The following is a 13,568-nucleotide window of genomic DNA, read 5'->3' on the forward strand; positions in this document are numbered from 1 at the left end:
TCCTCTGTTTAACATTGAATGTTGCATTTCTTAAAGGAATTGTCAATAATAAGGATGGCAAACCAGATCCTAGTGTTCTTGCAGTATTCCATGATTATATCAAGCTAATGCCTTTGGTTGCAGAAGCAAATCAGATGAGTGAGGAGTTGAAAAAGGTAAGCAGCAGTATACACTTTTCCTCCCCAGCTACTGTAGTTTTCTTTTAAACTAATATATTAGCCTTTGGAACACTGCAGACAAATAGTGTGCGAGTTTTTTAGCACTTTCACCCCACCAGTGTTCTGTTCTTTCCTCTTTCTCCCATCTTCCTAGCTCTCTGACAGGCAGGGGAGAGAGTTAAGCTACATTTTTTTTCTCTGTCAATCTCTCTGTGCAGTTGTTTTCTTGTAACTGTATTAAGTACACTCAGTAAAGCCTTTTCTAATACAGTTTGCATGCAGGATATTAGAGAAAATAAAGTCGTGTGCTGTATAACCTGGCTAAGCAATTACTAAGGAGGGGATTAGAAAACTAAGTGCAAGTATTTGAGGAGTGTAAAGACCAAAACGGGAGAAGAATTGTTTAGGTTGTGTAAGGAGGTAAAGGTTAGAGTAATGACATGAAATTTAGCAAGGAAAAATTTAGACTGGATATAAAGAATTCCACACTGCCTCTGCTGATCCATCACTACTCAGAAGCTTCTTCACAGCACACTTGAATAAAGTAAGCAGCCTGAGCCTTGGTTCATTCCTCAAGTTTAGTAAAGTACCATGTTGTCTCTCCACTCTCCAATAGTCCTTCCTTATCTATAGCAATTCACTGTCTGTCTGTAGATATCATTGGGGTGACCAGCACCAATGGCGGCTTGGCCATGATTTTCACTGGGTGAAATCTCACTGTCGCTGGGGGATTAAGTGCCAAAGCAGGCAAGCTTTACCTTCAGCACTGGAGTAGCCTATTCGTTTTTTTTTTTTCTTCTTCCATCAAGTGAGGGACCTAGAAGCTCCTGAGCCTCCCTCTGGTTATTAGAGGAGTGAGGGAAAGCTATTTTACTAGGCTTTCCATTTGAATACTAGCATCTGAGAGGGGACAAATGTTTGTACCCAAGATTAAGGGCCTATGACGGTGAGGTTGGGGGGAGAGAGTCATCAAAAGGAAGGAACTTGAGCTAGTTGGATGACTCATTGGAAGGTCAAAACCCACTCCTTTGTTAGTACCAGATTTCTCTCTAGTGGTGACAATGACTCATGTGCTACACTATAAAAGGAGGATCTAAAATGGCTGCCTGCAGTACACAGCAGAGTGGCAGTAAGTGATGAGGAGGTGTCTTCAACATCTGGATAAATTTCTAAAGTTGGAGATGCCGCAGTTCCCCTGGGAAGGGGAACTAAACTTCCAGATGTTGAGAGTTAATCCATTGTTAGAATTTCTCTAACTTCTGTCTCCCGTAAATGTATTTAAGATATGCTACCCAATAAAACTTCTAATAGTAATCCTTCAATATATTAGCCCTTTGTGGCACCATATTGTGACATAGTCTCATGAAGGTTAGCTAAATCCGCACTTGGATACTAATGTGCTATGTTATATTCTCTTGAGAAACATTCTTTTTTCCTTCACAGGAGCTCAAGTTGGAATTGAAAGTGAAAAATCTAGCATCATCTGACTCCAGAGGTTATGATCTGCAAAAGGAAGTAATAGTAAAAGTGACTAACAAAATGACTAACCAGGTAAAGAAGCTGAGCCATTAATCATAGTCTTGTGCTGGTAGCAGCGTTCACTGGAGAGCATCAATAAGACGCAAGCTACACATGACATTTACTGTAATGTAAGCTACAATAAGCTCTGCTCTCCCTCTGTCACAAACAAGGAGCTTTCTCAGCCCCCCTACAGCTTTTTCTCTTATTTGTACACTCACCTAACTTCTCCCACCCCTACACAGTGTCCCTGGTTGTTCTTTGAGTGATTGCACACGTCCATTCCGATTTAGCACCCTGAGAACAGATGTCGGAGATTTTTCCCCTGGTGGTATGCCTAGGCTCGGCACCAGCACCCCCATAGCACCTGTGTAAGGGGCTCCCGCCGAGCTTGCACTCCTCAGTTCCTCCTTACCGCCCGTGCGGCTGTTAGAACTTCCCCCCTTTGCCTTGAGCAAAGTGCTTTTAGTGGTTTCCACTGTTCCTTCATTGTCAATAGTTTCATAGGGTAGTAGTTCTAGTAATTTAGTTAGTTATAGGTTAGGACCATGACACCTCTCCATACTCTCTCCGTCCCTCCCCTGGTACTGGGGCATGCCTCTGGTGCCGGGGTTTAAACAGGTTGTGTTGCTTTCTACTTGCCTTCAAAAACATCTTGTTTCTCTGCATGTGGAATGATGGGATCACAGGAGTGTTCTATTTAAATGCTAGAAAGGTATCCAGAGTGTGTGTATCACTGTAGATACTAAAGGACTGAATTGGTGCACTTAACTGTAGGTCCTCTTTCTCTTACTGGTGTTCATCCTATGGGTTGCACATAGTCACTAGTAAAGCTAACTGAAGAATCTGGCAAATCTGAGTGCACCAAAGTGAGAACCCCATGACTAGGGCCCTACCAATTTCACGGCCATGAAAAATGCTTCACGGGACATGAAATAAGATCTTCCCCGTGAAATCCGATGTCCCCTGTTCCTAGGAGTGCCCCAGCAAAGGTGGCTCCTAGCTCCAGTTGCTTGGGAGGGGGAGACCAGACCTGTCCCACCTCCAGGATGCTCTCTGGGACTGGGCAGCAACCCAAAGGTTCCTGCAGCTGGAGGAGACTTGTGGAGTTGTGTCCAATCTTCCCTGTGCTGCTGGGAGCGCCCCAGCAAAAGGGGCTCCTAGCTCCGGCTGGGCAGGGGAGGGACAGGACTTGTACATCTCCTGTACAGCTGCTTGGGAGGGGCGGGGGAAAGAGACCAGACCCACCTCTGGGTGCCTTGTCCTGCTGCAGGACGCTCTCTGGGACTGGGAAGCAGCCCCAGAAGCTCCTGTAGTGGAGGAGGCTTGTGGAGTTGGATCGGATCTTCCCTGTGCTTCTGGGAGCCCTAGCTGCTAGTCCGGGCAGGGCTGGGGCAGGACAGGACTTGCTCTTTCCCTTCAGGGCTACTCTTGGGTATCTCTCTCGGCTGCAGATAGCTCCAGACCTCCTCCTCCTCCACTCGCTTCCTGTCCCCCCCACTCCTTTGTAGCTGCCTGAGGAGGGGACATTGTACAGAGAACTGCCCCCACTTCCTCTTGTAGTTATTATCCTATTTCAATAAAAATAGAAAGAAAGGTGAGGTACTTGACAGAATTTTTTGATTGACACTTTACAGCAGCAAATCACACTCAGGGCTCAACTCACTGACTGGTAGATATGGACATTGGATAGGTTTTGTAGTGTAGTGATCTCAATTGACTGCCTACCAGAAGACATGTGGAATTACTGTAAAATGAGTGTGCAAAGTAAATCAGAAACCTCAAAAATGATTACTGCAGCGGATCGTGTGAAAGAATTTGGAAGCCAAATTCTACATGTCAGTGGTGACAATCTATTTTGTACAAGCTGCGGTGTTTCATTGGATCACACACGTCGGGCAATGGGTCAGTGCCACTTAGACTCAGAAACCCATCAAAGCAAAAAGAGGGCTGCATGACCCCGCTAGAACAGCTATAACAAAAAGTTTTAAAAAACCAATGATTTCTTCTCTTTTTAAGAAGACGACAGAGAGCTCTGAGACCGGTTATTTAGCTAGAATGGAACTTGTGGCTGCGTTTGCAAGTGCTAATATAGCACTGGAAAAACTTGATCTCCCAAAGCTGCATGAGTTCATTCAACAGAATGTACAAAATGCTAGTTGCTTACCAAGTGCGAATAAGCTACGACAGAACTACCTACCAAAGGTTTTTGCTACACATTTTGAGGAGATAAAGTCTCAAATTAACTCATGTGAGTCTCTTGCAATTATTTTGAATGAGTCTACAGACGAGCAAGACAACTATGTACTGCATGTTCTGTTTGATTTTATTTCTGACAAGGCTGAAGATGTACAGATAGGAAAACTAACAGTGCCCACCGACTGCATCTATTTGGATGCTGTTGACACTACAGTTTCTCAAGCGGTAATTAAAACCGTTTCAAAATACAGTGTGAACTTTGACAAAGTATCTGCTTTCATAAGTGACAATGCAACTTACATGATGAAATCTTTAAAATGGGTTCTGCAAGGTCTAATGTCAAATGCTGTCCATATTACATGTAATTTCTCTTGTCAGTGAGCTGTGGAGATGTTTGGTAAAGTTGATAACTGGTCAGCTACATTAAAAGATCTTTTAACACTGCCCTAGCCGCAAACTTCGATACAGGCAGCACATTGCAAACATGACTGAAATGACTGAAAGTCAGAAACACAAAATTGCACTTCCCCCAGAGCCAGAATTACTTGTTGGAATTCCTGGTTTTGGCCTGTATAATACCATGCAGCTCACCTGAAGTACTACTCTGAGTTCGTCTCAGAAGAGCTGACACTGACACTGAAAACAGGTTTTAACAGAACTATCAACCCTTCTAAATGATGATCAGCTGAATGAGGAAGTTCAGTTTGTTGCTAAAAATGCCACAGGACTCATGGACTTAATCACTTGGTTTGAATCTTGACATGTCAGAACCACCAAGGGTACCACAAAGTAATGGACGTACTGTTCTGGGCTGGAGCACAGTCAAACAAAAACCACTCTGACAATGCTGAGTTAAATGCCAGTGCTCAGCAGGTGTTTTTTGCATGGCAAAGAAGCTCAGACAATACTACTGCTATGGGGAAGAGTCAAGCGATGTAGCAAAAACGTCTCAAAAGTTTCAACAATCTGCAGCAAGGTTCTTAAAAGCAGTGTATATTTTTGACCCTGCACAAATGCACCTGTTGCTGGTGGATTTCAGCTCACTTCATGCAGTCCTGATTTTGATAAGAATTGTAGGCTGGAGATGCCTGCTTACAAAAATATTGTGAAAGAAGCAGACTGTAGTTTGCCTGTGATGCAGTTTTGGAACTCAGTGAAAGGCACAATCCCCCGTCTTGCAAGGCTGGCCCGGCGCTGTCTGACAATTCCAACCAACTCCGTGGATGCAAAGAGAGCAGTGTCTAAACACGGACAGGTGTGTTCAGCATAGGGACAGGGAATGAAGAAAGACACAGTTGCTGGATGCTCCAGGCTGACATTCAATTAATGACATTTGAAACCAGAACTTTTTTTTTTCACTTGTTTTTGTTAACTTAAAGGAATGGTTCACGCATTTGAGGCTACCAATTGAGATCACTACCCTACAAAACTCTCTGATGCCCATATCTGCCAATCAGGGAGTTGAGCTTTGGGTGGTGTTTGCTGCTGTAAAGCAACAATCAATAAATCCTGTCACGTTCACATGACCTTTCTTTATCTTACTGAAACAAGCTAATAATTGCATCTGGAAGTGGGTGGGAGGGGAAGCGCATCCTGTACCTCTCCCCCTGCAGCTGCAGAGCGATGGGAGCAAGAAGTGAGTTGGGGGGTGGGGTGCGGAGCTTTCTGCAGAGGTACCCAAGAGCAGCCGTGCAGAGGAAGAGAAAGTCTTGTCCCTCCCAAGCCAGCCAGGACTAGCAGCTAGGAGCCCCTGGCTGGGGCGTTCCCAGCAGCATGGGGGAGATCAGACCCACGTCCACCTCTGGGAACCTGCTGCGGCTGCAGGAAGCTCTGTAGTTGCTGCCTTCAGAGTCCAGCTCAGAAGGCAGCACAGAAGTGAGGGTGGCAATCCCATGACCTCCCTACAACAGCTTTGTGACCACCCCCACGGTTACAACACCATGACATTTCAGATTTAAACAGCTGAAAATGTGAAATTTACCAATTTTCAAATCCTATGGCCGTGAAATTGATCATAATGGACTGTGGATTTGGTAGGACCCTACCCATGACCAGTCATTGTATCATCTTTCCTATGCATCTCTAGGTGTGGGTGTGGTCTAAGGCCAAGTTCATCAACAGGAAATTCCTAATGGAGGAGGTTTACCAGCATTTTTTAGATGGAGAGGATGTGTATGTGGGCCAAGACCATGACCCATTCTGGGATCCTGTTGAGGTCATTCATTTAGGATCTGCTCACATTTGGCTTCAGTCACTTGCTTACTGCATGAAGCTGGAAGAACAAACAGAAGTTCTGAATTCTGAAGGAATGGAGGAAGCTATTCTACTTCTAAATATAGCTCCGTGTTCCAGTGATGGAAGGTAAAGGTTTGCCTTTTCCTTATTTGAACTAGCTCCTATCTAAGATCACTTTAAAAAAAAAATCCAATTCAGGAATTTCACAGGGTGATATGTCTGGTAGGAGATGGAGGCTAAACACATGGAGGAAAATATAAAGGCCATGTGAAATTCGAACAGGTTTGCACAGGTATAAACAGGAGCAGATTTGACCCAAAGACATTAGCACATGGGGAAAATATGCCATGTGACAATACTGTTGATGTCCAGGTCCGTCCTGATCTCCCTGGGTGCTACAATGACAGCTGCTCAGCCCTTGGGAAGGTGAAGTCCCTTGAGTTGTTACCAGGATCCTACCCGAGCTAAGTAAAAGAACCACACTGATGAACGCTAGAGGGAGCTGCTGCCAGACTTCTTTGCCAGATGGAGATGGGTTGTGCAAGGAAGGGCCTTACTGGGAGACTTTAAAATTGAAAATATGTGAAGTTTTGTTCGATCTTCTGGGAAAGAGGAACAAAGCGTATAACGAATAACTACCCATTATCTTCGGTCACACTTTACCAGCTACTGAATAACGATTACAAAGCACCCTAAGTACTGAGGTAGTATGCCACTGAGCTCAGCTGTCTCGGAAATGTTTAGGTAGGGAAGCTTTGGAGGCAGTAGTAGTGTGTGGGAGAAGGCACTGGTGATGCTCCAGATAAAACAGGTTTGAGGGAATAAAGAGACAATAAACACAAATGTTTTGCACCAGTGGTTCTCAAGCTGTGGTGTGTGTAGCTCTGCTCTGTAAGAAGCAGAGCTGGTTTTACCACAGAGGTGACGCTTTAGTCAGTTTTCAATCAGTGACACTTCTGGGTAGTTGTAGGTCAAGGACAGTAAGGGTTTCCAAAAAATCATGTGACCAACTAAATTTAGAGCCCCGCCCCATGAACAGCAGCTTTATCTGATGTTTGAAGTTTATTTGTAAGCAAATTTGCCATCACCATAACTGAAGGTTGTTAAACACACGGAAGGCCAGACCAAACCACAAATTGACTTGGAATGCTTAGAGTAGTGGGAGCAGCAGGTGGTGATCCTTTCTAGACTGGGGAAGAAGTAGTGTTTAAAAAAAAAATATTGTGTTGGTAATATGTTTTAATTAGCACGATTTTAAACACCACTTAGCCCCGAGTGTAGACCTTGACCAGCTAACACATTTGTAAAGGCATTAAACCCCGTCTACACTAGATATCAAGTTATGTTTATATTCCAGGGCCAGTAAGGGGAAAAGAGAGTCAGTATTAATGCAGAATCTTACTTCCAGGGCTTGTCTACTTGGGAAGTTAGTGCACAGCAAGTTAAGGTGTGAATTTACAGCCACTAATTAATCTAACTCCCCATGTGGGCTCTCTTAGGGCTTGTCTACACTTACATTTTATAGCGCTCTAACTTGCTGGCTCAGGGGTGTGAAAAATCACCCCCTGAGCACAGCAAGTCTGAGCGCCTTAAAGTGCTAGTGTAGACAGGCTCTGAGCACTGGCAGCCGCACTCCCAGCGCTCGGAGCTAATCCTTCGTGGAGGTGGATTAACAAGAGCGCTGGGAGAGCTCTCTCCCAGGGCTCGTTTGCGACCCACACTCACACTTCAAAGCGCTGCTGCAGGAGCATTCCCGCGGCAGCCTCCCACGGCAGCGCTTTGAAGTTTCCAGTGTAGACATACCCTTACTCTTACAAAGTGCCTTTGTGTGCGTTAGTTTACTACACTTCAAAGTGTACTCAGCTAACTTGTGTCTGCTTTCATGGTTCAGCCTCGCTTTGTACCACCCGAAAGCTTTATAGCTTGAGAAGGTTGGGGTTAAACAAATACCTTTTAGTTTAGTTGTAATCCACTGAATTAAGGAACTTGTTTGTAAAGACAGGGTGGAAAAATATTTTTGGAAGGTATTTGTTGTGTGCTCATTTCTCCTCCCTGCCTCTATACTTTCTGCTTTTTTGGTCTATACTGTGTCTGTCTTTCAAGGATCTTGTTGCACTTCCCTTCCCCCTCTTTGTTTTCTCCTAATCCCTGTATCTCTCACTCCTTCAAAGGATACCAGGCCTATCTCCTAATCTTGTCTTGGAGTTCCAGTAGCAAAGGAAATGAGCTAGATTTGTAATATACAGTCCCTTCCAAATGGTTTCCTTTCCTATCATAGGTGGTTACCAGAATATTTGTGTGTAAACAGCTGTCCTCTCCTCTGTTCCCAGCCTCCTCCTCACTGACCTGATTCATTCACTAATGTCACTGTCATATATTTGCTGTGAAAGCTGAGCCAGGTTTGACATGTTATATCCTTATTCCTACATTTTTAGAGCCTTCGGAGAAGATGATATGGTCATTGACCCTTTGGAATTGCTGGGAAGAAGAATTGATTTCCAGATTCACATCTTACAGTGCCTTGGAGTCAAATGGCTTAGAGAAGTCACCGAACGGGGCATTCAGATAGGGTGAGGGGTTTCATTAGTTCACTGCTTCCTTCACAGTATGTTCAGTTGGAATCATTGGCAAAAGCAAGAGCAGTTTCATAGTTATCCTAACAGAAGTTTCCAAATTGCATGAGCTACTATCATCTGTTAGATCTCTACAGGATCTACTTAATGTCACAGGCTCAAAATCTCAGATGTCCTCTTAAAGGACATGTTAATAGGCGCATGCCCTGCCTTGAACAGGAATATTTGAACTCATTTGCTCCAAACAAAGGTGAATTTCCTCAGTGAATGGGAGCAAAACACCCCTGTGGAGTGGTGGGGGTTGGGAGGACAGAAAGCTTTAAGCTTCATAATACAAAATAAAATCTTGTATCATTAAAGCTGTTTAAGCAAATGCATTTTTAGACGGAGACAAAATGTTCAGTGACAAACTGCTACAGTCAACAAAATAAACCCTGAAAATGAATCAAGTAATATTTTCACATAACGTGGTTGGTGTGTGCCTGCACAAAGTGTTCTATTCAACAAGAGGGAACAGCTGACCTCAAAATGTTGCCATAATTCTTTTGTTCGCATTTTCTTTGTTCAAATAGCTGACCTTTTCAAATACTGAACTGGCAGTTATTTACATTTTATGTTAATGTTTCATTCCCCTAGGTACAGAGTTTATGATCTTCCTCACTCTCTATACACAAAGCCTGTCTGGAAAAACATGAATGCTAAGATTGAAGAGACAGTCCACTTCTCAGCCCTAAATGCATCCCACGAATTTTTAAATTATTTACAAAAAAATGCTTTAATTGTTGACTTGTGGGGGCTTCAAGGTATTTCTTTACAATATTTCTTTTTAATTTGCATAGTTCTTCATGGCTGCGGGTTGTAAATAGAATCAAACCATATTATAGCTTACTTTTCAAATATAAAACTGCCGGATGGCAAGACAGAGCATGCTCACTTATATTACTGTGACGCTTTAATTCAATATTAGTCCAGTATTTAAATACTGAAAGACTGATGAGAATTTGCTTGGTGTAACCGTCTTAGAATGAATGTGTCAACCTAGCCTAGAAGGATCTAATCATTTACATCATTTGATGCTAAAAGCAGCCTCTGTTAAATAGCTCTGTGGCATCTCAAATTTAAGAATCTTATTGCTTTAGAAACATTAATGAAATAAGTTTCACAACACCCCTGTGAGGTAGATGAGCATTATTACCCTCATTTTACAAGTGAGAGCACTGAAGTACAGAGAGGCTAAGTAACTTGCCCCAGGCCATCCACCAAGTCATTGTCAGAGGTGAGAAACATATTGTGTAGTCCTAGATTAGACATTAGTCCTTACTCTCAGGGTGGGAGGAACAGCGTCTGTAGTGTGACTGCATGAATACCACAGCTTGTAAATACCAATATTCACTTTCATGAGAGTTAGCGATTTTTTCCAGCAAACACTTGCCAGGACGGGGGCGTCAACCCGTCCGACTGGTTTGCCGGCTAGAAGTAAAAGTAGAAACGTGCTCTGGTACTATTGTTAAGAGCATCCATGTTCTTACATTATTGTTTAGCATTCATATGGACAGAGTGACAGTTCCCTGACTGTGTTAGGGAATATATTATACGCTAGGTTTTGATCTAGGCCTAGTGTTATAATCTAAGACAAAGTTACTGTTCCCTAGCATGGGTATAGTTCCCTTGCATGGCCAGTAAGTTGTTCAGTCCATACTAAAAATAGAAGATGATTGAACATGGATGCCAATAGTCACAGAAGTGAGCAGTGCTTTTTGCAGTGTGATTGGGTCCTAAATCTTGGAGGTTTGAGTGCTTAGAGTGCACTGCTAGCTCAGGTATAATAGATCGGGTCAGGACATCCTGCAGGTGCTGTGGCATTACTTATTACTAAGGCTGCGATTTAGTCACGGATTCTGTGACTTTCAAAGACCTCCGTGACTTCAGCCAGCACTGGCTGGGAGCGGCAGACGGATCCACTGCCGCTCCCGGCCACCGCGGGCGACAAGGGGGATCCCTGCTGCTCCTAGCCACCGCAGGGGGCCCTGGGAGCTCCACCTGCAGCTGCCCAGGCTCCTCATTTTGTCATGGATATTTTTAGTAAAAGTCAGGAACAGGACACAGGCTTCCATGAATTTTTCATGAATGTCCCTTCACAGTCATCTGTGGCTCCAGACTAACTGGCTTTCTATTTTTCAATGGCAGAAAGGATGACAAAAGGGCAGAGAAAGAGGATGGGTAACAGGAGAGGGGAATGAAAGTTCATAACATTTTTCCAAAAAAAAAAAATCTTTACTGTTCTTGTGACATTTTGGGGACTACACAGACCGGTAACCTTGAGGGCCTATGTTTTGTGCAGTTCCCTGGCACCAGTAGCCATCCCACAAGCCTTTCACCAGCCTAGTTACTCTTTGGAGGGTGACCCCAACAGCCTTTCCAGTCCCAAATCTCCCCAAATACATCTTCCTTGTGAAAAAACCATCCCTCGAATGACATAAGTTACACTGACATAAGCGCTCATGTGCACAGCGCTATGTCAACGAGAGAACTTCTCCCACTGACATAGCTTCCGCTGCTTACAGAGGTGGGTTTATTACGCCAATGGGAGAGGGCATCTTCCCCAGATGTGCTGCAGTGGCGTAGCCATATCAGTACAGCTGTGCTGCTGTAGCACTGTACGTATAGACACAGCCTAAAAATCTGTAGGTTTACAGCCCAGTATCCCATGTATTTAGAACTCTAACATAGCTAATTGTGAAATTGGTGTCTGAAATTTTAGATGTTTAATTGTTGATGTGTGTGTTTAAAAGAATCAAACAGATAATGTGAGATTTGTTAAACAAATGTTATATGTTGGAGGCAGGTTTGAGAAAATGGAGATTACTGGTGTAAATTCAGAGAGACGTGGCAGAGCTTGGAGCGAAGTTATTTTTATTTCTCCCTAAATATTTCAATTGATGTACAACACAAATACAGTAGTGAAGGAGTGTGACAACAGTCTTAACTGGGCTCTCTTTCCCACAATGCAGAGGGGTGCGCTGAATTGGATGACTCCCTACAAGACATGGTCACAAACGAGGGCGCCATTATAGTTGATAATCCAAAAACTGTGATTGCAAAGGATATTGGTCTGGTGAGTCCACTTAAATTATTAGTAACATTCTTTGGTAAAATCAGTGGATCTGATGAACCTGCAAGTTTTTACTTCCCTGAGGGCTTGTCTACACTTGTACAGCGACAGCGGCACTGCTGTAGCACTTCAGCTTAGACGCTACCTGCACTGACAGGGAGTTGGAAAAATCCACATCCCTGAGCAACGTAGTTAAGCTGACCTAATTTTTTTTTTTTTTAGTGTAGACCAGGTCTGAGTAGTTATTTACGCAGGTAGTGCTTTGACCTTAATGGGACTACTCCAGTAATTCAAGATTGCAGGATGGGGCCCAGGAAGTATGCAGTATTTCATGTGAGGCAGTGATCCATATGTACGGCACAGAATCACTGTCCTAGCTAACGCATCTTGTCCACTCATGAGTTCTATCAAACAGCTACAGTACACAGCCTTCTAGCTGCTGACCTGCTTCAGACAATGCTTTAGAAAGCACCACTGTTACATAGTTTAGCTACAACTAATTCTTAATCTGGGATACATTAGTAGACTCCTTTAATGACAATGGCCATGGGGCTGACAGCTTGGGCTGTCGGCCTCAGGGCGGGGGGGCTCCAGCAGTCAGGGTCCCACAATGCCCCACATAGCTGTCAGTGGAAGCACTCCTGGTGAGGATGTGTAGTGTGGACATGAACCCCGGCAGTAATTGCTGCGGTGGCTGTATGTCGACCTAACTTAGGTCAACTTAATTTTGTAGGGAAGACAAGGCCTCCGATTTGTTTATAGTGAAAACAAGAATTTTATTTAACAAAGAACAGAGATTCGAATGAGAGCAAGCACAAATATTGGAAACAAATGATTACATATAAAATAAAATCATAACATGCATTCTAGAGCCTAAACTTAACTCATAAACTTCATTAGACAAGAAAATGTCTTATCTCACTCAAAGTTCTCCTCCCAGCCTTTAGCAACAAGTCTGGCTGTGATCCTCCATTCATAAAATAAGCCAGCTGGCCGCTTGGCCCCTCCATGAAGGATACCATTATACTCCCGAAAATTCATGGAAATAAGTATCCTGAAGATCAAGAGCAACAAACCAGTCACGATTCAAAGCTGGTAGGATAGTAGCTAGGGTCACCATTCAGTATCTCATGTACTTGGTGTACCTTTTGAGACCTCAGAGATCAAGAACAGGTCCCACTCCTCTCTTGGATTTGCGAATCAGGAAATACCATGAGTAGAATCCTTGTCCTTAGGCATGGACTTATATCTTCCTTGCCACGATCTCTCATTGGCTGCTGTTCTACAAGAGAGTTATGGACCAGATGAGATTAGAGCACTCTTTGCGGGTTTTAACAGTGCTTCATTTATAGGGAGGATTGCAGAATGTCCTCCAGCTTGTGGGTATGTTCCTGCACAAACTCAGGTTGAAGCCATTCACTTCAGGAAATCCTGATGCAACTTAAAATCCTCAGCCCCTGGAAAGGAAGAGTCCAGTGCTGCAGTCTCATTCGGTGTCAGGGAGATGAAAGAAGCAGAGCCATTGGAACCTCCTGAGGTAGCACAGGTCCCTGCACAAGTGGCTAGGCTGAACCTGCTCTGAGGAAGCAGCCTCCATCTGAGTCTGCAATATAGGTGGCTGAGGAGAGGGATACCACAGACTGGTTGGATGACCTTGCCTTGGAGTGTGCTGAGGATTGGGAATTTTCAGATCAAGGAATGACCCCTGGATTCCAAGGAGGCCATTGGTGATAGGCCAGTAGGCACTGGTCCACGAGTCCCTACTGTCCCTAC

The 13,568-nt window shown here is 43.9% G+C and overlaps 1 protein-coding gene across 1 annotated transcript in view; it reads left to right on the forward strand.

The window, feature by feature from the left end:
• The window catches only part of LOC113406211 (kinesin-like protein KIF28P), a 51,230-nt gene that overhangs the window by 30,336 nt on the left and 7,326 nt on the right, over window positions 1-13,568 (forward strand). The window contains exons 15-20 of the mRNA XM_026649513.1: window positions 37-155; window positions 1,602-1,709; window positions 5,962-6,236; window positions 8,546-8,680; window positions 9,320-9,486; window positions 11,695-11,798. Of these exons, the coding sequence (XP_026505298.1) occupies window positions 37-155; window positions 1,602-1,709; window positions 5,962-6,236; window positions 8,546-8,680; window positions 9,320-9,486; window positions 11,695-11,798 (908 nt within the window). The remainder of the gene's footprint in view (window positions 1-36; window positions 156-1,601; window positions 1,710-5,961; window positions 6,237-8,545; window positions 8,681-9,319; window positions 9,487-11,694; window positions 11,799-13,568) is intronic.

This window comes from Terrapene carolina, unplaced genomic scaffold (genome assembly GCF_002925995.2).
Source record: "Terrapene carolina triunguis isolate 2854851 unplaced genomic scaffold, T_m_triunguis-2.0 Scaffold85, whole genome shotgun sequence".
In the NCBI taxonomy this organism is placed as follows: Eukaryota; Metazoa; Chordata; order Testudines; family Emydidae; genus Terrapene; species Terrapene triunguis.